Source organism: Bipolaris sorokiniana, assembly GCF_000338995.1.
Source record: "Bipolaris sorokiniana ND90Pr unplaced genomic scaffold COCSAscaffold_16, whole genome shotgun sequence".
In the NCBI taxonomy this organism is placed as follows: Eukaryota; Fungi; Ascomycota; class Dothideomycetes; order Pleosporales; family Pleosporaceae; genus Bipolaris; species Bipolaris sorokiniana.
The window spans coordinates 706144-730674 of record NW_006911910.1 but is presented as its reverse complement, the minus strand read 5'-3'; the positions used below and the strand labels follow the sequence as shown (position 1 = coordinate 730674).

The following is a 24531-nucleotide window of genomic DNA, read 5'->3' as shown; positions in this document are numbered from 1 at the left end:
GGAATCGTGGAAAAAGCGATGATGGGATTGAAGAAAAACTTGGAATATTGAATACAAAAGGAAACTATGGAAGAATCGAATCGGTTTAGTACCGATACTAGAAACTGGAAACTTGGCCGTGAAACTTCGTGATGAAATAAACCCCTCGGACTACATCAGCCCAGTCGCTTGGATGACATCGTCAAAAACCTCTCCACTCCTTTCACCTCCTATCCTAGCATTTGCATTCGCATTTGCTTGCACCACCTCACCATTCCCATTCCTACTCCTACTCCTCCTACATATCCCCATACTACTACTTCCATCACTACAACACACACATACACTATCATCAAACTGCGGTATCTCCGCACGACTTGCACGCCCATCCAGCGTCGCCAGCACCGCATTTGCATCCCGAGCTGCATCATTGCCTTGCTTCTTAACCCACTGCCAGTCACGTAAACGACTGACACTTAGGAGTGGCGGACGCGGCTCGGCGGGCTTCTGATGCGGAATCGTGTTTGCATTGTGTGCATCGTCAAATTCCATGGCGAAGACCTTTGCACTAGGAAACACGTTGCTTGTCTGTGCACGCATTTCTTCGGCGTCGTCGCTACATTGTGTATGGACCTTTTCCCAGAGGAGCGCAGGTAGACCGCGAGGGAAGGTCTCAGAGGCTTTGAGGGTGTTACATTCCCAGTATGATTGTTCGCCCAAGTGCAGGAAGCGGCGACTCAGGAGACGGTCTTGGAGCGCCCAGGCCCTGGTATCCCAGCCCAGGTTGGGGGCTGTGAGGATAAAAGAGGGCAGTAAGGCGGAGGCCGGGAGGCGAGCCGCGATTGTGGTCCTATTCTTGATGGGAGAAATCGTCGAGGCAAACTGTGCATCTTTGGTCGCATTCTCAACGTCCTTGTTTGTGCTAGTATTTGCGAGCTGGTCGAGGACGACGGTGAGAACCGCGTTGCGGAAGATGGAAGACATGTTTGTGCACTCTTGTTCCTTTTCTTGATCTGAATCCTGTAGCACGCAGAGTGAATCCAGCCAGCAGTATCGGAAGCCGAGACGTTGCACCTCTGTAATCGCATTTCTTACTGCACTAGGCAGTGCTTCCAGTACGAGCTCAGATTGCATCTTCGACTGTGAATCGCTTGAGAGTAGAGGCTCGGCGTCACTCCAGACGTGACTGAGTGCAACATATTGAACATGTTGCATCTGTTCCTTGAGAGACTCGCTTTCAACGATGCGAACGTAGTTGCTAGCCTGGCCTTCCGGAAGGATATCAATCAGGCGTCTAGGGAGATCGGTGGAGCAGCCCGAGGACAAGTGGTGACAGGCACCGTGGGTGCACAAACAATTATCCAGCCAGGTCTTTGCAATGGGAACAGTGTCAGAACAGTCGTTCGCATCCTTGTCATGCAGATGAGGCTGGGAATTGCCATCAATGTGATGGTGTTTCCCAAATCTTTCTACCTCTAGCAGTTCCTCATGCGGGCCAGGGAACGTCATCTTGTCGTTCGGCCAGTTGAGACAGCACGGCGCAGGAGCAAAGATCATTGTGAGCGATGCTGCATCCGGCCGCTCATCGGGCTGGGCACACAACATGGCTTGGAGCGCGCGTACAAGGAGCAGTTCAGCCGGACCCCTTGCTGAGTCAAAGAACATAGCAAGCTTCTTCTGTACGCCTGGTACGTCTTGCCAGTAATACGTCCCTGTGCGACCATTGTATTCCTTGCTAAAGGCTGACCATTCCGGATTATGTTGACTTAATGGAACAGATGCCATCTCTGCAAAGACACATCCCAGACTCCAGATGTCGGCAGCCTGCTTGCGAGTGAAGCCTTCAACGACCTCAGGCGCGATGTATTGGCGTGTCCAGGGTCGCGATTGATCATCGGGTACTTCTTCTGCACAACTGACACCAAAGTCGGAAAGGATGACGTGCGGGAATTCTTGATCGCCATCGACAATGAGGATGTTCTGTGGTTTGATGTCCATGTGCTTAACAACAGGTCGCTGCTCATGGAGGTACCTGACAGAGGAAGAGAGACAACCAAACATCTTCATAACGGTCTCGAACAGGTTGGCAGGCCGTTGTAACGCTGACTGATCAAGCCAGACTGCCAGTGTTGTTTCTGCAACAGGGGAAAGCAGTATCGACATCTTGTCGCCCTTTGAGTAGGCTCCAAGGAAGCGGATAATATGTGGGTGACGTAGCTTTTGAAGGACATTGACTTCTTTCTTGAGTTCCTCAAGCGCTGTCTGGTTGCGATTCTTGAGTGTCTTCCTTCCAATACGCAGGCCCGTTTGTTGATGCTTGACTTCGTCGACTGTGCTGAAGCCTCCAGCGCCTAGGAGCTTGATACTGTGGAAGGCCCGTGAGGACTTGGGCATCTGTGGCGTAGATTGTCGGCTTGATAGTTGGTCTGTTGCATCGCTGCATTGAGAGCGTACTGTTACTGTTGCGTCTGGCAATGACTCAGAGGATGGAGTTTCTTCGCTCATCAACAATTCCTCCAGTGGTGCTCCTAATTGGCTCCAAGAAGGCGCGAGAGTCGAAATCAACGTTGCAATCGCGGTTATAGCGGCGTCCCTGATTCCAAACGTATGTTCCAAGCCGCGCTTGTCAGTTCGTTCGTCCTGTGACGACCCACCCTCCCTAATTATGGGCTGGGCGAAAGCATCTCCGGCCAGAGCAGCTTCGTAGTCTCCCTTTGTCGGAATGTGCCTGTCGAGTGGACGTTGTGACTTGAACGACTCGTCTTGTGGGGCCGTGCCGTCGCGATCAATTGAGATTGATGACGGAGAGATGTTCGGCGAAAGTGTAGTGTGTCTGGTAGGTTTGACCGCACAATACCGCTGGCTCTCACCAAGTTGTGAGAGCTGGAAGTGGAAGAAACCACTCTGAGATGGTTGCCCTGAAGAGCCGCCACCGCTACCCTGGTCACCGGAAGGTTTGGAGTTGTTGCCGTGTGGATGGAAGGATGGTGGTTGGAAGAAAGGGCTACCGTCGAAACCGTCTCCACTTGGTCGGTCGTCGTTGTCATCGTCGGTGTAATCATCGCCACCATTGTTGTCGTCGTCATCGCGCCAGTCGAGCATGCACTTGCCCTGCTTGAAGTGGTCTGCAATATGATCAATTCGCTCCTGTCTCGACGAGAATCGGTGGCGACAGAATCCGCACTTTCGTGGGAACTCTGTCTCCGAGTATACTACGCTCGCCTCTTCGTATTGATCAGGGTCAACGTCGGCGTGGATGTTTCGGAAGTGTTGCACGAAATGATACTTCCTGTAGCATGGCTTGACGTTCTCCACGCCTTCACTGATGCATAGACTGCATACCCATGACTTGCATGGGTAGCCCTCCTCCTCCTTTCTCTTCCAGTCGTTCTTTCGGCCATACCGCTTGCCACACTTTCGAGTGCACTGGTAGATCTTCCTGGGGTCTCGACCAAGCAACTCTAGGTCATCGGTAGGTGTGCAGCGCTTCTTGCAGCTTCTGGTAGTGGTGGCTGGTTGGACGGTAGTTGAAACAACGTTGTCCTGACTGTATGAAATTTCTGGGGTAGTGATGTTCTCCAGTAGTAGTGGTTGTGATGGCGAGGCCTGCAGAAGGTCTGTCTGGTAAGTGTGATCATCCCAGAACGAGTCTTGCTGCTGGATGTGTGCGGTTTGAGACTTGTAAGCCGAGTCACTTGGGCCTCCCTTGCCCATGCCCTGCTTCAAGAGCTGGCCAAACCAGCTCCGGATCGCATCTGCCGACTCACCAGTGAGTTGGCTTAATGAATCGATGTGTCGGTCACTCAAGCACTGTTAGTAAATCAAAATGAGGCGCCTAAAACTTGAGGTGCATACCCAGGGAGCACGTTGAACTTGGTGAACCATGTTGCGCAGACATCAGCCGCTTCATCCGACAGACCTTCTACTGTGGTAGTTGAAGGAGTGGCCTCCAGGCCCCAGCTAGAGGTGGTGTTTGTGGCGGATGGTGTTGGGAATAGAGGAAAATCATAACTTGCTTGACGCTTAGATTGGGGGAAGTCATCAGCTTCGAGCTGTAGGGGGCGCTTTCCGTAAGTATTAAGCTGTGTGGGTACGGGGCCAAGAAACTGTGATGCTGGAGTTTGTGGGTAGTAGCTCGCAGCAGATGGGATGTTCATGTCGAAGGCGCCCTGTTGGGGTGTGCCTAATGTGATGGGATCCATGAAGGATGAGGTAGTGGTGTCGATGCCCTCGTCAGCGAAGAAGAAGCCAGAAGTGTTATCCGCTGGCTTGAACAATGTCTCGGACGCGGCCGCGAACATGTTGCTGAAATCCATGTTGGAATCAAAGGCGAATCCTGCGCCCTGATGATCCATGTCGTTGATGATGTTTCCTAGATGGTCTGTGTCAAGAGGGCGGCGTCGGTGGAAAAGGCGCCTTTATTGCGTCTTGGTCGACGTTTGATGATCACGGGCTCCAAGGGTGTGAGCAGAAAATGGCGGAAGAAAGGGTCTTGAGAAGCCTCAGGCGTGGTGTTTGGTATTTTAGATCAAAGGGCGCTGCGCCTACAAACTGATAGCGTTTCGCGTTTAGAGTCATCCATGCAGCCCTTGCCGGCGCTGAAGGGCTGAGTGTTGATCACCGTCCGAGGTTCAGGCCACCGGTGAGAAGAATAGCGTGGAATTGCCGCCAGCCGCTTGTAAATTACGGTTGTGCCAAGAGAGTGGTTCGCGACGCGGTCGTGGATGTAGAATGTATTGAATGACGTACGGGCTGGCTATAAGATATGCATCTCCCGCATCCTGCGCATTCAATCTAGTCGCAAACTAGTCTGCGGGGAGAGAGGGAGGGTGTTAATGCACAATCAAATGGCTGAGGATGAATGCAAAGAAAGCGGTGCAGTGGGTCGAGGTGAGCGCTAAACCGCTGTATCGCCCTTTGCTCAGCACAAGGGCGCAGCCCGCACAAAAGAGGCTAGCGCTGGCTGTGCCGCCAATGGAGCGTGGGGCTTGTGGCCTTGTGGCTCAGCAGCACAGCCTCCGCCTCAACGAGAAAGATGTGACACTGACAAGCTGCGTAAGTTTCAAGTTTCCTTCTACCCCGCACCAAGCCTACATGTTCAATCTTCTCAAAACTTGACAGGGCCCTGACACAGTAGCTTGTGTCGAGTCGAGTCGGCCCGCTCTGTCCCTATACTAACGCTTCGTCATGTGTAGCCTACATACGTACAAATGTAGTTTCAACGTCAAGAAACAACCACATGGCGTGACTGACCAGAGTGACATCCTGAGACCGTATGTGTAGAAAAGCAGTATGCATCACAAGTAATGCCTTTCCTCCACCAATAGACAATAGCAACAGCAAGAGTAGTAGAGTATCAACGCTTTGCACAATTGGTATCATTAACATTAATCAGCTAAATCATTAGAGCAGGCTGTTCCAGATCATCTCCTTGCCTTTAGTATGCAACCATGGCGTTCAGCCCCGCAGTCTCGCGCTCAAAGTTCTTGTGCTGCGAAATCGCATACATGTACGCACTAGCAAAGTCCTTGGCCTCCTTGACCATGTTGACCGCCTCCTTGAAGCTCTCAGGCTGCACTGCCGTAGCCGTGACTACTCCATAGCTGTTGACAACATCGCCCGAGGTTGAGAATTCCATACCCGGTAGATCCACAGCCTGCTTAATGAAGGAAACTGCTTCGCCAGTACCACCAATGGCCTTGAGGTGACCAAATGCCTCACGCACCCAGTGTACCGCACGTCCGTTCTTGCTGAGCGTCTCAATCGACTTGGCGCCACCAGGAACGAAGACACTGTCATACATGGTGGAGCGTTGGCCCTCAAGATGGTGGTCTGCCACTACTCCAGAGCCGCTCTTGTCCTCTCCATCGGCAAAGATCTTGTTCCTTCTGGGCGAGATGGTAAAAGGGAGAGCGCCAGCCGCAGTCAATGCGGCCTTCATACCAGTGTAGGCAGCCTTGTCGTAGCCGTCGGCAATAAGAATCGCGACCATGCGAGTCGCAATGGTAGGCTTCTCGGGCTGGAAGTCCATTTGCGATAGGCCCTTGGCTGTCTTGTTGTGCTTGGGCCGAGTCTGCTTAGTCGGTTGCTCGCCACCAACCATCTCGGCAACACTCTGAGCGAGCTCGAGATCAATCTCGCACAGACGCTCACAGAGGCGCTCGTACACAACCGGATCGTCGCAGTGGTCAAGCTCAAAGGCAAAAGCAGCCTTCATGTGCATCTTCTCGTTCTCCGACATGGAGTTGTAGAAGAGCTCGGCCTGGCTCTTGTGTTCCCTGAACTTCTTACTCTGCATACGCACCTTGATGCCGGCAGTCTTCTCAGGGAACTCGACGTATCCACCCTCCTTCTCCGTCGCAGGTGGCACACTCTGGAAGCGGTTGGGCCAGTAGTTGACCTTACCCTTTGTGATTGTGTGTCGCATGGCACCGTCACGGTTGAAGTTCATGACGGGGCAGACGGGCTTGTTGATCGGTAACTCTTCCCAGTTAATGCCCAGACGAGAGAGTTGGGTGTCTTGGTAGGAGAAGTTGCGGCCCTGTAGTAGAGGGTCGTTGCTGAAGCCGATGCCGGGAACGATATGGCTTGTGCAGAAGGCGACTTGCTCAGTCTGCGTGAAGAACTCGTCAGGGTTTTTGTTGAGCTCGAGCTCACCAATGTATCGGACGGGCACAAGTTCCTCAGGCCACACCTTGGTAGCATCGAGAATGTCGAATTCGAAGTCGTGCTCCTTTGCCTCCGGAATGACTTGAATACCAAACTTCCACTTGGGATACGCACCGCTGTCGATGGCCATCCACAAGTCCTTGCGGTGGAAATCTGGGTCTTGACCAGCAATCTTCAGCGCCTCATCCCAGACGAAGCTGTGGACGCCAAGTTCAGGTGTGAAGTGGAACTTGACAAAATGTCTCTCGCCCTTGGCATTGATAAGAGTGTATGTGTTGACACCGAAACCCTGCATCATTCGGTACGAGCGAGGAATCGTGCGGTCAGACATGGCCCACATGAACATGTGCGTGGCTTCAGGGTGCATGTATTGAAAGTCCCAGAAGTTGTTGTGAGCAGATTGCGCTTGCGGGACCTCGCAGTCTGGCTCCGGCTTGCCAGCGTGGATCACATCGGGAAACTTCATCGAGTCTTGGATGAAAAATACGGGGATGTTGTTACCGACAATATCCCAGTTGCCCTCTTCCGTGTAGAACTTGACAGCAAAGCCGCGCACATCGCGGACAGTGTCTGCAGAACCACGGCTACCGAGCACAGTCGAGAATCGTAGGAAGACTGGAGTTTCGCGCGAAGTATCAGTGAGAATTCCAGCCGATGTGACATCCGAGGCCGACTCGAAAAGAGTGAATTTTCCAAAGGCACCCGAGCCACGCGCGTGAACGACACGCTCGGGAATTCTTTCATGGTCGAATCGGTGGATCTAATGCTATTAGCCATGTGACGAATAAGTCGGCTGGTCGATGGTCAAGCATACCTTCTCACGAGCAAATTGGTCCTCGAGTAACAGAGGGCCAGTCTTGTCGTCCGTGGCAACCCTTAGCCAGTCGTCGGTGTTGTTCTGCTTCACTCCATAGTCGCTGGTAATCCTCCACTTGTCGTCGTGGACATCCTTGGTGACTTCAGCAAGCTGAGCCATCTTGGTCGACTTGGAGCCAGCGAGGTCCTTAGCCTTCTCCGCAACGTTGCCTAGTATTTCAGATGCCATATTTTCGATCTTTCAAAGTCGACTCGGATGGCAATGTCTATTGTCGAGATGACAAGCTTTGGGGCTTGTGGGGAGCGTTCCCTTTTGTACTCCTCCGAGGGCGTCACGTCGCAAACACATGTTTACATCTTGACGTCATGGCGACGTGAGGCGATGGTCGTCCGGCATTGAGTTGCCTAAACGACTCTGACACGCACTTCGACAGGTCATTGACCGCACTTCGACGAAGCGGTGGAAAGTGGATTTGATGTCAACAGCCAATGGCAGCAAAGATGATGTTCGATCATCGCGATTTGATCGATTCAATCGACTGCCGAGCGACGCCGATGTACCACGCGAGGCTCAACTTTGCCATGCGCCCCGCGCCCCAGCGCAATCGCGGTCAATTCCAGATTTCCATGATGAGGAATCGGAAATCTCTGACACCTATCGGGCCTTTCTCCTGTTAGAGTCGTTCCAAAGTACGAGGCTTTGCACGCCAAAACATCAGAGAAATGTGCCTCAATGTTGGTTCACTGGTGACGTCAAATGACGATGGCAAAAAAAGAGTTCCACGTGCGTGCGCCCCACACCAGATTTGCTGACCATGACAGACAATAAACAGAGCAGAGAAAAAATGATGGAGAGCGACTATACAATTACACAATGTGTACTTCATGCAAACGGTATGGTAGGGTAAATATGATGGAAGAATCCGACAAAAGACGAGTAATGCAGGCTACATGAATGGCTGCGGCTTGGCCGGGACAGAAGGCCTTGCTAATTCCACTGGCATGAGCATCTTGTAAGCTTCGGGCTCTAACACAGATAGATGATACCACGATAGCCGTTTCTCTTGTCGGATGTAAGTGCAAGCAGTACGCAAACCCATATTCGACACCATACCATGCTGGGACTAAGCAAGCCGCCACAGCTGTAGCGCGTCATGTCCCGGAGGCCAGCTTGAGGTTCCGGATGTGACTCCACATCGCAAAGCTTCGGGAGTGGGAGGACAGCTTCATGCAGGCTGCAAGCTAGTACGCAGACTTGACCTCTTCTGTCGCTGGGCCAAACGGTTTCCGAAATATTGACGGTCCGCTTTACAAGACAAAAAGCGACTAGGGTACTGCAAAGAGTCGTGAGCGCTTTACGCAGCAACATCTGCCGATATGCGCATATGGGCACTATGGTGATCTGCAATAGGTAGATGGTGTCAACGCACCCTGTAGCAGTTCGAAAGACCGCGGGTGTACGGCTAATCTACCACCAATGACGGAGGTGTTGCAGATCCTACATATGCCGCATATTCGCATCAGTGCCCAATCATGCACCGACTGACGCGGTACGTGGACTTTCGTACCTTGCATTTCGCTCTCAAATCTCCGCATGTTCCGCAAGAAGCTGCACTTAGGAGCATGTCCCTGTCAAGCAATGGCAAAAGAGCACCATGGCAGCAGAGGATTTTGGTGTACCTATTTTCAGGCTGCCATGGATTTTTCCTGTGCTGTGTGGGTCGCGTATAATTAGGATTGGATGCAAAGCAGGCCGGGCAGAGTTGATTGATATATGTTGAGACATGATGGGCGTTAGGATTGGTCGGCTCGTGATAGCGTGGATATATGGAAATGCTTGGCTCCGAGTTTAGACTTGCACAATTCATGGCCTACTGTCGCGAATTGAGTCGCAGGTTCATCTTTAGTTTGTGACTGACAGATGCGCAGAATATCTACAGAATACGGACGGGTGAGGGAGAGATAGGTGCCGGATGAATTTTTAGGCGGGACGGGTTGGTCCGGCAAGTACCGTCGTGGCACCCTGTGGAGTATGAATGCTAGTCGCACTCGTCAATGGACTGCACTCAGGCCATGCTTGTCCATGTGCCAACGTACTACGCAGAGGCGCCTGGCCCGGTTAGCACCACGCATCTCGGACACAGATCCTCTTGCAGTAAATGGACCAGAAACAACTCCCAACAACATGCACGGTATATGTGCTATGGTTGGCAAGATATTGGGTGCATAACTTCCACGGAGGGGGTTGTAGCAGGTACGAGACGTACAGTGAAGAGATTTTGATAGTGCGAGGAGGAGGATTGGGGAAAAGTCGCGCTATGGCAAGCGCACTAATAGATACTACCGTAGTGTAGCGCAGTCTGATGTAGCGCACCGCGCGTGGTAAGCGCAGCCGAGATATGGCGTCGTGGAGATCGCCACCAGGCTCATCAGTTGCAGTTGTCAATGCATATAGTTTGAGCGACTGCATAATCGAAAGAGCGTAGTGTCTGTCGAGTGCGTGGACGTGTTCAGCACCCCACACTGCAGCGATCTGCCCATGCAGTTAAGTACATACAGTGAGCAATGTCAGATTGCCGAGAAAACGCCGGACCACGTCGTTGGTCAGATGAGGCTGCTGTGATGCGCGTCGGGGGCCATGGGGACAAGCCACATGCAGTACCAGCCGCAGCAAGAAGCGAGAGGGAAGTTCCGAAAGCTGAACCTGGTTCGAGCTGACGACTGCTTGTGGAGCATGGAAGCGCAAAAAACAGTGTTGCAGGTATATGAGACGCATTGCTTTTGCGCGTAGGAGCAGGAGCAGGAGTTGCGATGGGCTAAGCACATGCACAGATGCTGCACCAGCCAAAACAAACCAGGCCGTGTTGCTGTTGGATGAGCGGTGGCGCGTCTGCATTGTGGAGTTCCTGGTCGTACAGGTCGATCAGGTAAGAGCGGGCCGAAAGGCTAGAGCGCTTTGGGCAACGTGTCCCTCAGCTACCCCTGCGGCCGTTGAAGAGACATGGAACAAGAAAATCTGACAGGCTACACAGCATCCGCCCACCAGTGCTTGTATCACGATCCTACTGCACAGCGCCATGCACCGCGTCCTGGAGGCAGCGCATATGATCACATTGCACTCGTATGCGGCCATTGCTTTTTCCTCCTGTGACCGTCGTAGTGTAGAGGCAAGCAAGCCAGCAGTTACATTTGATGAGTAAACGGGCCATTGGCAGGCAGCCCGTCTTCACGTTTGGCGTTTCAACCGACGCTGACACTCTGAGCTGAGGGCAGCGTAGTGGGGGCATGGTTTGCTGATTGTTTGTAATTGTGCCGCTCCATTCATTTAGCTATAAACTATGGATGTTGACGGATGTGAGCAGCATGAAATGTTTTCATGGCGTCGCGAATCATGCATGGCGACAGTCATGCATGCGCCAAAGTTTGCAATTTCCAAATCTGGGCCTGCCAATTCCCAGACGGCGTCGTTGCGGGACTGGGACATGCCGTCACGACACTTTTACTTTTAACCTCACAGGCGCTGCAATGCCGCTGGCCCTGAGGCGGGTATGCAATATGCAAGGGGCTGCCCTTGTGGTGGTTGTAGTAGTCAAGGTAGCACCCGTGCCCGGCCGCCATGGTGGAGGTCAGCGCACAGCAGGCGTGGCTGCGTTTGCCGTCTTCTTTTTGTGCTTCTTTTTCTCCTTGCTCCTCCTCCGCAGCGGGCTACGAGTCGTCGAGAGTGACCAGGGTGCCATGTGCCAATGGTGTGCATCCGCGAGCCGAGCCAGGGTAGCATTCATTGCTCAGGAGGGTGGTCCAGGCGCGAGAGGTGAAGAAGCTACGGCGTGAGTCGAGCCCTTTGCATTTGAGTCAGCCGGCACCGCCAGACTCGGGAGCGTGGACGGGCAGCAGACAGTGGACAGAGAGGGCGCTGATGGTGTTGCAGCAGCAGGCTGTGTGCTGCTTTGGGCGGACGGGCCGGTGCAGCAAGTATGTATGATATTGGCAGCTTGTCAGCCCTGTGGCCGGTCACGCAAGGGCGGAGCGTGACAGCAGCGGTCGGACAGGCTCTTTGCAAGAAGCAGAGGCGGTGGGCGGCAGCGCATGCTTGGGAGACCAGACGGCGTGATGGCGGGGCGGATGGGCAGGATGGGCAGGATGAGCAGCGTGTGGTGAGGAGAAAGCATGTGGGGCGTGATTGGAGGTTCACGCCGCAGCCGTGCGTCCGGCGGTGCAGCAGCGCGTGATTGGGCAGAGGGCGGGCTGGTGGGCTGGTGGGCTGCTGGTGGGCTGCTGCACTGGTGGACGGCTGGTGGTCACAGCGCTGGCGCTGGGCAGGAGGCGGGATCACCCTGGCCGATGCGCTGCTGGCTGCAGCTGCAGCTATGCGACCCAGGCGTCAAGGCTAGCAGCTCCGCGTATGTATGTCCTGGCCTTTCCGCACGGAGCCAACGGCTGTACAAGACTGTCGCGCCTCGTTGCAAACGGGAACGAAGGCAATCTAACAATCTCTCGACCGTTACCGTCACGCTGGCTCGCTGCAATGGCTGTCTTATAAATCGCTCTGCGCTGCCCGCCCTGTGCCCCCCCAAGACGCTCCGACCAATTCCTCTTCAGCACCCTCACCCTCACCCACCCTAGCTGCCACTCCCTCCTGCCGGGCTGCTGCTGCTGCTACTACTACTGCTGCTGTCACTCGCCAACACCTTGCCCCGCCGCCTGTTCTCGCCCACACGCCGCCTTGGCCGCCCGTGGTCCTGCTGTTGCTTCTGTTGCTGTTGCTGCTCTTGCTGCTGCTCTTCTTCTTCTTTGCTCGTTGTCCGTGCCAGCTCCCTCCCGTCGAGCTGCGCTCCGCATTGCCGTCTCCGTCTCAAGCTGCCACAGCAGCCGTCTGCACCAAGCAACACCTCTCCACCACCCCCGGCCAATCAGCACCTCTCTGCGCCCACCCCCACCTTCCCTACCCTCGCCCGCCCGCCGTCTCGCCTTCCTCCCACGCCGTTGCAGGAGGCGCCTTCCCCCCGCCGTGCGGCCGTGCCTTCCCCGCTCCCATAGCACCGCCAACATGTGTACCAAAGTCGTACACAAGTATGGCTGCGGCCACGAGATTGCGGAAAAGGCCCCATGCGCCACGTCGAGGACATCACCCTGTGGCGTGAGCAATACAAAGACTGTCAAGCATGACGAGAGGTGTGATAGATGTGACCATTGACAGGTACTGCCGCTTCTCCCCTTACCCCTGCACGTCACACCTGGTCTGACAAGCCTGCCTCTAGTGTGTTACCGTCGCTTTCTTCGCACAATATCCCTCCTCTAATACCTCGCCAGTTGCACCTTGTGGGCCTTTACCGGTGCCGCGCTATCACGCTCAAACGGCATCTCGCTGCTCTTGCTCCTCCTCGTCCATGACTTGGGGGAGCATGGTCAGCTTCTGTCCCGAGGCTTCAATTCCCACCCCATATCAAGTCCACACTTTACGGCGTCACGGAATTCGAAAAAAAGTTTTGGCGTTTTAGGGGGCATTGTGACTTGTTTGGACTCTGAGCCCACAAAGTCGGGCGTTTGGGATACAGGCTGCTGTTGCGAGACACATTTTTCACTTGTACTACTTTCACAGCTTTCTTGCTTCATGGATACCACGCTTTTTCTTAATATGGTCGTGCGATGGGCCGACGCTGAGCCATGTGGCTTCTTTCTTGTTATCTTGTCATTACCATGGCCACATGGCTGTCTGCAGTCCCTGGTGCCCCACATTCCCTGACATGAAGGGGGGGGGCAAATACAGTATACGAGCAAGTCAATTAACACATAGGCACCCGGTATAGAGATCTCCTTCTTGAATCGGGTAGCCATAATAACTACTTGTGGAGCTCATGCTTTGTATTGCGCGCCTGGCGCGCATCCCGAGACCATATCCACAACCAATGAATCACGACTGATCTACAAGACAGTATCACGCCCAAGCAGCCACATGCACTGCCGTTTTTCGCCAATCTGCTAGTCTACCATCCTCAGACGACCCTTCGAGGCACCACCTACGCCAGCCTCAAAGTCGCTAATGCGAATCGAAACAACGACCCAGGCGCTTCGCCCTTTGCTATATTGGTTTTTAGTAGCTGGTGAAAAGGCCTGGCACTAGCACCCCGGTAGGCGAGCAAATGTGGCCGAGGCACTGTCTATTCTTGGATCGTGATAGGATACAATAGATCAAACTCAACTTTCTGTCATGCCGCACCTGCTAGCCACCTAGCACCGGCCGTAACACCCGACTTGGAGATGAGGCCAATATGGCATGATGCTCGAGACATAGTAGCACTCCTGCTAAGGGACGGGCCGCGGCACATGGCCAACTGCTGTCAGCTCAGGTACAGTATTGTCCTAAGAGGATGCAACATGGCATGATGCGCACGTCGGACCAAACCACTAGTAGGGGAGTCTTATTGCCAATAGCCTCTGGTCTGGTGTGATGAGAATGCAAAGCCGCGGGCTGTGTGGGTATGCTACACTGTGTCTCCTCTGATCGCCAAATAGCCGAGTCCACCGGGTATACGTGCACTTTGATATACATATGTATGATGTATGTAAGTACTTACATTCTTGGAGGCGTACGTCGACACGCGCATTGGCTTGTCCGTGGCCGACCGGGTAACGGTTCTTCTAGAAGCCATTCAGGCAGACTTCTGCCGACGTGGTTCGTTTACCCAAAACCGGAGCCACACCATAACACAGACAAGCCTTGCCATCACACGCATCCAGGGCATGATTGTGACGCACCCTGGAAGCGCTTGACAAGATTACATGCTTGCCTGTTTGCCTTCTTGGTCCGCGTCGTCAATGTTAATTTAATATCCTGTGGCAGATGCTCAGTGGCAACCTTGTTCTCGACCTGGCCTCTATTGCCTCGTCTGTTGCTCTTAATTCTCCAGCAGCATCACATGGACGATCTGCAACATGGGCGCGTCTGTAGCGGCACATGCGACAGCGCAATGGCACCTTCTTCTGGTTCGTGGTTCCGTATCCCGTATTTGTTCAACTACACACTGAGGCCACATCCTAGTAAAGATTTCAACACATGCGGGACTCGCTGCAGAGGATTGAGTCAAGCGACGCACCAAGCGGTACGGCAGGCAGGGTATTGATGCAGACGTGACGGCCTCATCACATCCGAAGGTTTCGTCAAGAGATGAACTGCGCAAGCGACGACCTAGTGGGCAGGCTGCTAACTGGCCCGCTGCTCGGCATCGTTGTTTGTGCGCCCGGCCCGGGGTGCGCTCGTCCCCATCCGGTATCAGTAGCCGTGGCTTTCTGTCATCAACCCATCCCAACATCCAATCTCCAGCAATGTCCATTGATATCAACTGGGACACCATCACATGCGGCGCAGAAGGCTCCGCGCGTGCAGAGAAAATACGCGCCTTTATCCATGACCGCTTCCAGCAAGTGACGCTGCCACGCTTCATTCGCTCCGTTCACGTGCACTCGTTCGACTTTGGCAGTGTCGCTCCCGAAATTGAAATCAAGGACATATGCGATCCACTGCCGGACTTCTACGAGGATGATGAAGATTACCCAGACGAGGAAGGCGGCGAGCCCGAGCCCGAGCCTGACGACGAAGCCTTACACGCTGATGACAAGCTACGTGAGTCGAGAGACCCATCACGCCGCTCATCGAGGGACAGGCATGGCAAAGAAAGAGGCAGTCGTGAGACAGCAAATCCGCAACGACTCCACCCCGATCATGCCCACGTACGCCCGTCTCAACCTCGTACTAAGCCGTCTAACAAGCGTGGTTCGTTGGCTCCCAACGAGATAGGCAGTCCCTTCTTTCCTGGCGCACTCACACCAGGCATCCCCGGTGGCACCTCCAACATGAACTACTTCCATCTTCCTTTGAGCGCAGGCTTATCTGGCGCTGCAACACCTCTCGCTGCTGTAGCTGGCGCACAGTTACATACTTGGCTCGATAATCCCCATGGCCGGCCAGCAACTCCGGCCAATATGCGTCTTCGTCATGCTGCATCTGTCAATTCTCTAACACTCACGCCACAGTCTCATCCCGATCCTAGCTCCCGGCCTTCTTCACGACATCAACAAGACGAGCCCAAGAGGCCGACTTTTGCTGGATCGGATGATGGCCTTTCTCAAGATAGCTATGTCCGGACCCCATCTGCATCTCCAAACCGCATGCACGAGAAGAGCCCCGATGATATTCAAGTCGTGACGCATGTGCAATATTCTGGGGATATCAAAATGTCCTTGACTGCGGAAATCCTTCTTGACTACCCCATGCCAAGCTTTGTCGGCATCCCCCTCAAACTAAACATTACCGGGCTCACATTTGATGGTGTTGCTATTCTCGCCTACATCAAGAAGCGGGCCCATTTCTGCTTCTTGTCGCCTGACGATGCAGACGCCTTGGTCGGCAGCGACACTGGTTTCAATGGTCTCCAAACAGACGCACGGGGCCAAAACCCACGCCCTGTGCAGCGCCCCAAGATTGGAGGGCTACTGGAAAACATCAAAGTCGAAAGCGAGATTGGTGGCCAGGGCAGTGGCAAACAAGTTCTCAAGAATGTGGGCAAGGTAGAATCATTCGTGTTGGAGCAAGTCAGGCGCATATTCGAGGACGAATTCGTATACCCAAGCTTCTGGACCTTTCTCATTTAGGGCTATCAATTTTTTTCCTAGCCGAGAGTAAGCTCGTCTGGTTTCTGCTATTGTACAAGGTGCTCCCAAAACAGATCTGTCACGATGCAGTGTTGCGGTGGTTCGTGACGGTAAAATATGCCGCTCAAAATACACGGCGAATCACGCTAGCACGACACACGTCACTCTTACTCTACGAGTCTTCCATACGGTCGCCGGCATGCAAACACGCGTTGTGGATGTTACACGGCGCACTCAACCCCACTTGGACCGACGGCTACTGCGCAGGGCTAGAGTACCACATTAGCCAGGTGCCTTCACAACAAGCCTTTCCTAGCTCAATCAAGCAAGAATGATGCAGGAGGGTTTCCAAGGGCATAGTTTAGCGCCTTGTCACGAATGGGTGTTCGCAGAAGCGATGGAGGACAGCATTTTGACAGCTACGTTACTGACAGCGGGAGTGACAGTATCAGGCCATCCTGGTCACACTCAGGATAGAGGTACAGGCCTAACTCGATGCTTGCTTGCATCACCTGGTGTGCGTATTACGTACCTGTCAAATTCAAGTACCCGTCTGGGCATCAAGCCCAACAAGAGAGAAGAAATGAGGCAGCGTCGTATCAGCTAGCGCATATTATTCTCCCTTCAATCTTCTTTCGTCATGTGCTTCTGTCCTATCGTCGATTTTACATCTTGCCTGTGATTTCTTGCCCCCCTCCCGTCGTCCCCACACACACTCTCTTTCTCGATGATCGCGATGCTGCTTGGAGCCCAAAATGGTGCATTCGCTAACAGTGCAGGTTTACTAGATACTGCGGTTCGAGACCCCTCTCACCGATGAGCCAAAAGTCTTGGCAGCTCGCCATCTATCACGATGCACCCCTCCTCCCCCACCATACATATACATCATACATGTAATAAAACTGCTCATTGCTTGATTTCCTCAGACATACAGGTAACCCACAGAACGCTAGGGCAAGCCTCGATCCGCCAATCAGATTCTGCCAGCAAATGTAGCTGCATGATTATCTCGCCACTTTCGAACTTGCTTCGAGCTGCGATGCTTTCCGACTTGTTCGTTTGAATAGCCTTCTTTTAGGGGTGCAAAATAAGTCATCGACATTGCCATTTCATTTTGCAATTCATTATCAAATCTGTTCCTAGCTCCCCCTCTCGAAATAGAAAGACCCAAGTCCCCTTGTCCCCGGCATCATTAACCAAAACTCTCATCTTCTTTTTGCTTACCGTAAATATGCATCGCAAGTTTCTACCTGACCTACATATAGGCTACAGCACAGGGAAAGGATGGAAATACCACATTCGTACTAAGACTTGAGTTCTGGACATGGCATCACTTCGGAGCGTTTGATGTCGTGCATGGTTATCTTCGCGCCAGCCTAGCCTCATTTTTTTGCTTTTTCCCTAATTGCATGGTTTACTTTTCTTTTGCTCTTCACGTACTTAGCGGATTTAAATCCGCAACGCACGTACGTGTGTATGTACCTTGCGTTGCGAGTAAGTAAGTACGAGGGGTTTGCCAGGTTTTTTGCGCCGCATTGCATGGATCGGTGGGATAGTGACGTAGGGGCGTGTGTGTAGTATATGTAGGTGGTGCTTGGACGGTTTATAGATAATATGCAGGTAAGAGAGCATGGGTTGTTGCATATCCTGGTTTGAGGTGGTGATGTACAGGGGTTGTTGGGGTGGTTAGTTACTATGGAACGTTTGGTATTGAGAGCGGGCTTAACGAGATTCTTTCTTTCTTGCTCTCTTCCCTTTTACTCTTTGCTCTTTTGCTCCGTGCTCTTTGAGGGAAAACGAAAGTCCATATTTTTTTTTCGTTTCTTCGCAGCGGCCCGATCCAAGCAGCGGGTTTGCATAAGTACCCAATGGCAGTAAGCCGGTGAAATAGACGCTCGCTCGTCTGATGTCTGGCAAGGGTATTGGTTAGAGAGGAGAACAAAAAAAGAGACTCGGACAAAAGAGAAAAACAAGTGCCGATGGGGGCATGCTAATAACACGCTGACCCTCAGCCAAGTATTGCATATTTCAACTCCAAGTATGAAGGCACGCCCCGTGAGTCTTTGCGAAAGTCTGTACAAAAACTTGCTTTCCTGTATATTTTGGTGTTCCTAATATGGATATACATCGCGCGACTCAACTTCCTAACCCTCTCTCTACTCTAGGATACGAGTACTATACGCAACGCACGTACGTACGCACTAGTAAGCGCAAAAGCGCCCGATACCCTACACCCCTCCTCTCCACTAAAGGCCCTTTCACACGATTGCGTATGCGACATGCATGCCTTTCCCCTACTAAGTGCTTCCCCGAACTCCTCCGTCAACAACCTACCCCAGCCACGCCAGTAGCCAAGCCAAGCCGGCCACAACCAACTGCTGGGCGAGTCGATCTACTACCATCGCACACCACTCTCCCTTTTTCGTTCCCCAGAGTTTCAGAGTGGAGAGTTGCACATTCTCCGTGTTGTTTTGGATTGCAAATCCGATTAGCGAGATTAGGGTGGGTGGGGAAAGGTACCGGAATTAAGCAAATGTGGACTAGGGGAGAGAGGGAGAGGAGACGTATAGTAGGCTTGGCTGAGATTGGTTTAGGCGGGTTTTCTTTGACCGGCCTAGTGAGGGGGTATCTGTGCTTAGGGTAATTTAACGGGGTTGAAGAGTTGTTTGTGTGAAACGGAGGGGGGGGGGATGGCGTAAGTGGAGGGCTAGCATGGGAGCGGGTTGTTCTGGGCCTAGGGAGATCAGTTGATTTGGTCTTGTAAGGGTCTAACAGGGGTGGCTATGAAGGTTAATTCTTGAGGGTGGGTAATGTGTTGCACTTGCATGAGGGCTAGATAATAGAGGCGCTTGTATATGCGTGTTAGTGGTAGGTGATGGAGTGTTCATGGTAAATGGCAGATCGTCAAAGGTTAGATTAGTAGATCCGAGGGTCTACTAACTAGAAGACGGTGAAGAGGGTAAACCTCGGTAGTCGTGGTGGGCCACGGTGCTTAGATTATTGCATCTCTGGTCTTCTGATTTCATCTGCGTAAAAGTCTTTATCCTCTCTTTTTCCTAAGTAAGATCGTCTACTCATCAACCGCTTGGTGAGATCATAGATTTAGCCGAAACGGTAAAAAAAATAAGCTTCTAATGTGGCTAAGGACAACAAAGAAATGCGCCTCTAAGGTTAGTCTTGGACACAGACACTTTTATGTTTTTCCATTTCGTAAATCCTGGTAGACTTTCTTACACCGCTCAAGTGGCGCACTGTTCAGCTAGGTTGATGAGCCGAGCTGCTTTGACATTGTGCCGTGTCAAATCAGCACCGACATCTATCCTAGGCGGTTACGGAAGCAACACTAGTACGTAGTACCATGTACCACGTATGGGATTACTTCTAGGTCAAGTGTTGTCGGCTAACTTAGTTTTACAGGTTTATCTGTTTGGTAGTATCCTTACATAATTTGCAAAATTATGTAAGTGAGATAGGCTAAGTCATTGAAGAGAACAATGTACTTACCCAAGAGGGATATCTGGAAATGGTTTCCTCATAATAAACATCGCTTACCTACCCTGTGCCTGAAGAGAATGACTCTTACTAATGGTGATATTACATATGGGTTTATTTCAGATCGCCAAAAGACCACACCGTGCCTGGCTCCATTACGGACATCTTTCCAGAATTGTAGCGATATGCGAATAGTGTACAAAGTACCACTTAAGCTTATTGTGCAACTAATTCATGTAGTAACACAAGAGCTGAACAACTTCCTTAGCTTGCATACTGCAGCGAAGGTCCCGTGTCAGAAACAGACAATGCGAATTCAACAGGGTCATCTTGACGCAAGATAAATTGCAGTGGACCCTTGGAAGCTGGAAGCAACAAGGGTGGCATTGTGCGATGAATGAAGTTTTATAGCTCGTATTCAGTCGCGGCGTTAACCGCGTGTAGTCTTTCTTTTTACGCATGACCGCGCGTGCCGCATATCTAGGCAGGAAAGATACTTGACAAGGTTCTTAACAAGAGTGGATTAGATTATCTGATAAACCCTGAGGCAGCATAAATGTCTCTGACAGCATTGCGTTGACATCCTGTCACTTATGCCGGCCATGCCAGAAAGGTCTTAGGGACAAGTACTCTATGGAATTTTCGCATTGGTCTTGGAAATTTTCAGTATATCTGCGTGTTTAGCGGCTACTAGCGTTGCACTATAAAAGTCTCCCACTGGCTATGCATAACTACAACCAGCGCATTCCATGCATTAACGAGGGAACAATGCATATGAATGGCGCCACGTTGGCTAGATCCACATGCTAATTCTTTGCAAGTACTTCGTGCTAGGCCAATAAAATTATTATGTCATTAGATCAATTAGCAGATCTCAGCTCGGAGAAAACGACCGGATCCATATGATGCTATATGCTACCTGAAAGAAAATCTGATACACAAACATGCACTTTAGTTTCCAGCATAGTAGAAATACAACAGAAAACTATTCCAATATTAGGAAAGGTCCTGCAGCACCTTCTCTAGTCCGTCGATCCAATGAATACCTTCCCTCCATGTCCTAGCTCACTCCGTAATCGCACTTACCAGATCACATCATAATACGAAAAGAATGAAGGTTATTACTTCCCTCCCCACTAGCCAACAGCCGACGTTCTAGAATCCGGAGAACTTTCCCCCTTGACAGAACTACATAATGCGGTGTCACTTGAACCTCGTATCAACCACAACCGTCCCTTTCCTATTCGGGCCAAGCTTCAAAAATTCTCCTAGACACACGGACTTGGGTCTTCGAAAGGATTCTCCAGTTCCGCTGCTCCACTATGCGTGTTATGCATGAGTGAATCTTCCAACTTTTGTCCATGTAGTAGGTTTAATATTAGAATATAAAGTATCTAATATTGGGCTTACTCATCAACCAACACAAGCCTATTCATCATCGAATAGACAACTCCGCTTGGTGTAGTTGGTTTATCACGTTCGACTGTAATAGCAATTGTAATCGAAAGGTCCCTAGTTCGATTCTGGGAGCGGAGAACAGCGTGTTTCTTTTTTGCTCATTCGGGCTGTAAGAGGTGGCCTAACAAATTATTTTTTGTCCTTGTGGGGGGGGTCAAGGGGACTGATGGTACAGTTGTGAATTTTGCTTGAACAGCAGTGGCTCTTTTATCTTCATACATTGAGAGTGTATGATAATGCATATTCTGTACATTGTGTATAGAAGCTATTCGTTTATTTGACTAATGGAAGCATAGGCCTTGCGTGGAAAGAGAGAAGAGGGATGTTTCCTAACACTTTCCTACCATTGGCACGAAAGTCGTCCTATTTCAGTATCAAGATTGCCAAAGAAATCCCAAAAATGACAAGCAACCTGTGCACGATATACAAGCCGACCTTTCTTGCCCCTACGCCCAATACCCAAGCATTGCCATAGCAGCGGCGCCAACAAAGACATATACAATCATCAAACCCAATTTACCCAAATCCCTCGTCCTTTCCATATCAAACAAAAAGTCCTTAGCTAGCAACTCAACCAAAGCACTGTAAATCAAGAAACCCGCGCTCACGGCATTCATAACACCCTGGACTATCATCCCCCCTCTACTCTCAGGCACATACGTAGCTCTAAAACCCAACCCCACCGCAATCGCCAGTGGCGTCGTAAGTCCATAAAGCGCACACAGTGCCCAAGGCATCCGTGATCTGTTGAGAGGAAAGGTGATATTCGATAGGCGAGCGCCGAGACCGAGACCTTCAAAGGACTGGTGAAAGACTAGGACGGGGTAAAGCGTAGTAAAAGTCGATGAAGCCACGACACCGAGGTTCAACCCGATGATGACGGAGTGAAATATTATCCCGAGTTCCAGCACAAGAAACGTGCTAATTTGCTGTGCAAAGGATATATGAGACCGCATGGATACTTCCCTCCGTTCTGTATCTGATGAGAAATCTGATGAGAAACTCGCATTGTCTTTTCCTGCCGCAGCATCGTGTCGTTGCTGTGCAGCAAGTAACGCATCCCGCTCTCCGCACCGCACAACCCCATCTCCTTCCCTAGCTTGCCCGAATTGCCGTTGAACATACACTTCCGCCGCGAGATCCACACAGAAAACAAGCAAGATCGACGTTAAGACGATGCCTGCACACCAGGGAAACTTACTCCACACTCCATCCGCAGCAACACAACTCCGCGGCCCAATAGCTTCGTACGCTGGGTCAAGCAAATGGATAAATGCCGTAGCGATGATAACGCCTGTGCCGAAGAAGCGTGCGAAGGTATATATCCCACCGGAGATTTTCCAGCGGGGGTTTCGCCGTGGGAGAAGGGGGAAGCAGGTTGATAATGTTGAGGTGAAGCCGATTACGAAGATGGAGGAGATGCGGAGGCTGAGAAGGCTGTTGGTTTGGGTTGAGTTGAGAGCGGAGAAGCAGGGGGTGGTTGTGAGATCGATGTTGGTTGGGTTGAAGGGTGCGGCGGAGGACATGATGGAAGATTGGGCTGTGTTTGATTTACAGGAATTAGTATGACTTGATATTGGAGAGGTTCGAGGGAGATTAAGATTGATAGTCGCCTTTTTACGTTGATTTTAGAGTGCCAAGTACCGTGTTGGACGAGTTGTGAGTACCTAACATAAGAGCAGGCACTTGGCGCACATACATGCGCTGTATCCATATAGGTACTGAAGTTCTAATATAGTAGCCGATTTTCTCAAGAAAATATTGTTCGGGAAACTGAAAACATGCAGGTATTCTTTCATTTCATGTTTTAAACGGGTTTCCTGCTAACCAATTCGTTAGAGTAAGTGCTCTTAACCTGTTCCTGACCAACATATCAAGATCAGCTTCCTTATCCCAAGAAAAGAAATTTTGGCAAGTTTTGTGCCTGTGCTAAGAAGACGTGCACATTTTCCTCCATTATACACCAGATTTCTTGGCTTCGAAATACCAAGCCCGCTTTTCCTCATATTTCCAAGCCATACAGCCATCAGACTAACGAATTCCGTTTGTTCTGACGAACAAGCTCATGTCAGGACGTAGCGACTCTCTTGGTGGCGGCGGTCTAGGCGGCGGTTTGACAAACCGTTTCGGCATCGGCTTATCCGGTAAAAGAATATCAGGCTTTGGCAAAGTTGCCGTTGCAATTGATGTTTTTGGCATGTACATGCTAGCCTGAATAGATGGTAGGGGTTCTTTAGAAACATTCATGTTTCCTGTAAATGGGTCTTCGGATTCGTAGGGAGTGCCGCCGATAGTGGTACTTGACCAATGCCTTGAGAGTCCCGACCTGGGCGTGAGAGCATCTGAGCGTGATTGTTGGAGGTTGGTGAATGGCTTCAAGTAGAGAGTGCAGACTATGAAAATAACAAGCGCGATGTGGCATTGTGTAGCGATGTGATAGGGTAAAGACCAGTAGGTTGGACCCGCATCACGATCGTAGGCTGGTGTGAGGTAGACGAGGCGAGTGACAGATTCTGCAATTAAACTATATGCTAAAGTTAGATCTGACAAATAGTAGGTGTTTGCAGTTAAGATCCACTTACATTAATCTCAATGAAAGAAGTAATAGTACAAGTGTCTTTTGACGAAATGACTTGCGTAGCCACCATATGCTGCACGCGAAGTGTGCGAAGATAGCTGCCTCCAGGGCAGTATCAACTGCGTTCATAGTCATCCAGAATGGTACCTGTTTGTCTGTTAGATGTTTGCATGATTCCCATTGAATACTTTTAACGTACCAGTGGAATGCATTTGCCGGTCCATATCCTCCAGGGCGTTGGCAATTCGCATTGGAAGACCATACCAGATAAAACAACAATGGTCCACGTCACAGCCAATATGCTGGTAATTATTACACTGGCTTTTCGAAGAGCATTTCCAGCCAGGCGATAGAGAAACACCAATGCCGAAATCTTCGATATACTAGCGACCAAGATGAACAATAGCGTGGAGACATATAGCCTGAGCTGAATCTGCTCCACCTCACCATCGCTCAAAAGACAACCTTTCTTGCCAAAGCCTGACATGACAGCCATGGAGGTAACGATGATGCTGCCCAGAGCACATAAGAATGTAACGAATATCACAATGTCGTTGGTCCATGGTACACGATAATGGCTTCCTGACCTGTATCGAACGATTATTCTTGCGACCACAGCGAGAGTCTGCACCAATATGTGAGTAGTGGAAATGATTTGGTGCGAAGTATCCTACCAGTAGGCAAGCAAGAGACCAGACTACCATTAACAGAATCGTTCCATGATTCTGAGCAGAAATGAGCGCATTCTCTTGTTGGGGTTGCTCGTCGCACATTGTGAGTGATGGGCGTCCGGAAATTGCATTAGATTGAGCACAATTAATCTTTATCAAAGTAGCATTTTAGTGGCCATGTGGACATAGAGGAAGTCCGATGTGTCCAAGTTTCGGACA

The 24531-nt window shown here is 51.3% G+C and overlaps 10 protein-coding genes and 1 non-coding gene across 11 annotated transcripts; 5 read left to right on the top strand and 6 right to left on the bottom strand.

Annotated features, from left to right (window-relative positions):
- Positions 1-47: 47 nt before the first annotated feature.
- Positions 48-4553, bottom strand: COCSADRAFT_253266 (uncharacterized protein). The gene is made up of 2 exons (XM_007706526.1): positions 3835-4553; positions 48-3781 (listed from the first exon to the last, which is right to left on the bottom strand). The coding sequence occupies exons 1-2, from the start codon at positions 4332-4334 to the stop codon at positions 151-153; spliced, it is 4131 nt and encodes a 1376-aa protein (XP_007704716.1). The 5' UTR covers positions 4335-4553; the 3' UTR covers positions 48-150.
- A 772-nt stretch (positions 4554-5325) lies between these two features.
- COCSADRAFT_40886 (uncharacterized protein) lies at positions 5326-7756 on the bottom strand. The gene is made up of 2 exons (XM_007706323.1): positions 7463-7756; positions 5326-7408 (listed from the first exon to the last, which is right to left on the bottom strand). The coding sequence occupies exons 1-2, from the start codon at positions 7691-7693 to the stop codon at positions 5417-5419; spliced, it is 2223 nt and encodes a 740-aa protein (XP_007704513.1). The 5' UTR covers positions 7694-7756; the 3' UTR covers positions 5326-5416.
- Positions 7757-8358: 602 nt separating this feature from the next.
- On the bottom strand, positions 8359-9001 carry COCSADRAFT_253252 (uncharacterized protein). Its single transcript, XM_007706525.1, has one exon. The coding sequence runs from the start codon at positions 8831-8833 to the stop codon at positions 8492-8494; it is 342 nt and encodes a 113-aa protein (XP_007704715.1). The 5' UTR covers positions 8834-9001; the 3' UTR covers positions 8359-8491.
- Positions 9002-10746: 1745 nt separating this feature from the next.
- On the top strand, positions 10747-11527 carry COCSADRAFT_40885 (uncharacterized protein). The gene has a single exon (XM_007706322.1). It carries the CDS (start codon positions 10990-10992, stop codon positions 11293-11295), a length of 306 nt encoding a protein of 101 aa, XP_007704512.1. The 5' UTR covers positions 10747-10989; the 3' UTR covers positions 11296-11527.
- Positions 11528-12112: 585 nt separating this feature from the next.
- Positions 12113-12712, bottom strand: COCSADRAFT_253230 (uncharacterized protein). The gene has a single exon (XM_007706524.1). The coding sequence runs from the start codon at positions 12511-12513 to the stop codon at positions 12139-12141; it is 375 nt and encodes a 124-aa protein (XP_007704714.1). The 5' UTR covers positions 12514-12712; the 3' UTR covers positions 12113-12138.
- Positions 12713-13756: 1044 nt separating this feature from the next.
- Positions 13757-14647, top strand: COCSADRAFT_253216 (uncharacterized protein). The gene has a single exon (XM_007706523.1). It carries the CDS (start codon positions 13944-13946, stop codon positions 14583-14585), a length of 642 nt encoding a protein of 213 aa, XP_007704713.1. The 5' UTR covers positions 13757-13943; the 3' UTR covers positions 14586-14647.
- A 140-nt stretch (positions 14648-14787) lies between these two features.
- COCSADRAFT_100758 (uncharacterized protein) lies at positions 14788-16113 on the top strand (the record flags this gene model as incomplete). Its single annotated transcript, XM_007706522.1, has 2 exons — positions 14788-15089; positions 15147-16113. The coding sequence occupies 2 exons, from the start codon at positions 14788-14790 to the stop codon at positions 16111-16113; spliced, it is 1269 nt and encodes a 422-aa protein (XP_007704712.1).
- Positions 16114-18200: 2087 nt separating this feature from the next.
- COCSADRAFT_40883 (uncharacterized protein) lies at positions 18201-18767 on the top strand (the record flags this gene model as incomplete). The annotated part of the gene is made up of 1 exon (XM_007706321.1): positions 18201-18767. A coding segment is annotated over exon 1 (523 nt), but the record flags the coding sequence as incomplete, so codon positions are not given.
- A 2263-nt stretch (positions 18768-21030) lies between these two features.
- On the bottom strand, positions 21031-22886 carry COCSADRAFT_347349 (uncharacterized protein). Its single transcript, XM_007706521.1, has one exon. It carries the CDS (start codon positions 22587-22589, stop codon positions 21510-21512), a length of 1080 nt encoding a protein of 359 aa, XP_007704711.1. The 5' UTR covers positions 22590-22886; the 3' UTR covers positions 21031-21509.
- On the top strand, positions 21056-21141 carry COCSADRAFT_t83. The gene has a single exon. It is a non-coding gene; the product is annotated as a tRNA-Tyr (tRNA).
- Positions 22887-23094: 208 nt separating the features above from the next.
- COCSADRAFT_193843 (uncharacterized protein) lies at positions 23095-24477 on the bottom strand (the record flags this gene model as incomplete). Its single annotated transcript, XM_007706520.1, has 4 exons — positions 24316-24477; positions 23841-24266; positions 23646-23788; positions 23095-23587 (listed from the first exon to the last, which is right to left on the bottom strand). The coding sequence occupies exons 1-4, from the start codon at positions 24412-24414 to the stop codon at positions 23095-23097; spliced, it is 1161 nt and encodes a 386-aa protein (XP_007704710.1). The 5' UTR covers positions 24415-24477.
- Between the last annotated feature and the right edge of the window lie 54 nt (positions 24478-24531).

Coding starts and splice junctions, on each gene's coding strand:
- COCSADRAFT_347349 (XM_007706521.1), bottom strand. CDS start 22,589: ATGTCCTCCGCCGCACCCTTCAACCCAACCAACATCGATCTCACAACC.
- COCSADRAFT_253252 (XM_007706525.1), bottom strand. CDS start 8,833: ATGTTGCTGCGTAAAGCGCTCACGACTCTTTGCAGTACCCTAGTCGCT.
- COCSADRAFT_40886 (XM_007706323.1), bottom strand. CDS start 7,693: ATGGCATCTGAAATACTAGGCAACGTTGCGGAGAAGGCTAAGGACCTC. Junction 7,409..7,462: donor ACCAATTTGCTCGTGAGAAG/GTATGCTTGACC, acceptor TAATAGCATTAG/ATCCACCGATTCGACCATGA.
- COCSADRAFT_253216 (XM_007706523.1), top strand. CDS start 13,944: ATGCTACACTGTGTCTCCTCTGATCGCCAAATAGCCGAGTCCACCGGG.
- COCSADRAFT_253230 (XM_007706524.1), bottom strand. CDS start 12,513: ATGTTGGCGGTGCTATGGGAGCGGGGAAGGCACGGCCGCACGGCGGGG.
- COCSADRAFT_253266 (XM_007706526.1), bottom strand. CDS start 4,334: ATGGATCATCAGGGCGCAGGATTCGCCTTTGATTCCAACATGGATTTC. Junction 3,782..3,834: donor AAGTTCAACGTGCTCCCTGG/GTATGCACCTCA, acceptor ACAGTGCTTGAG/TGACCGACACATCGATTCAT.
- COCSADRAFT_40885 (XM_007706322.1), top strand. CDS start 10,990: ATGCCGCTGGCCCTGAGGCGGGTATGCAATATGCAAGGGGCTGCCCTT.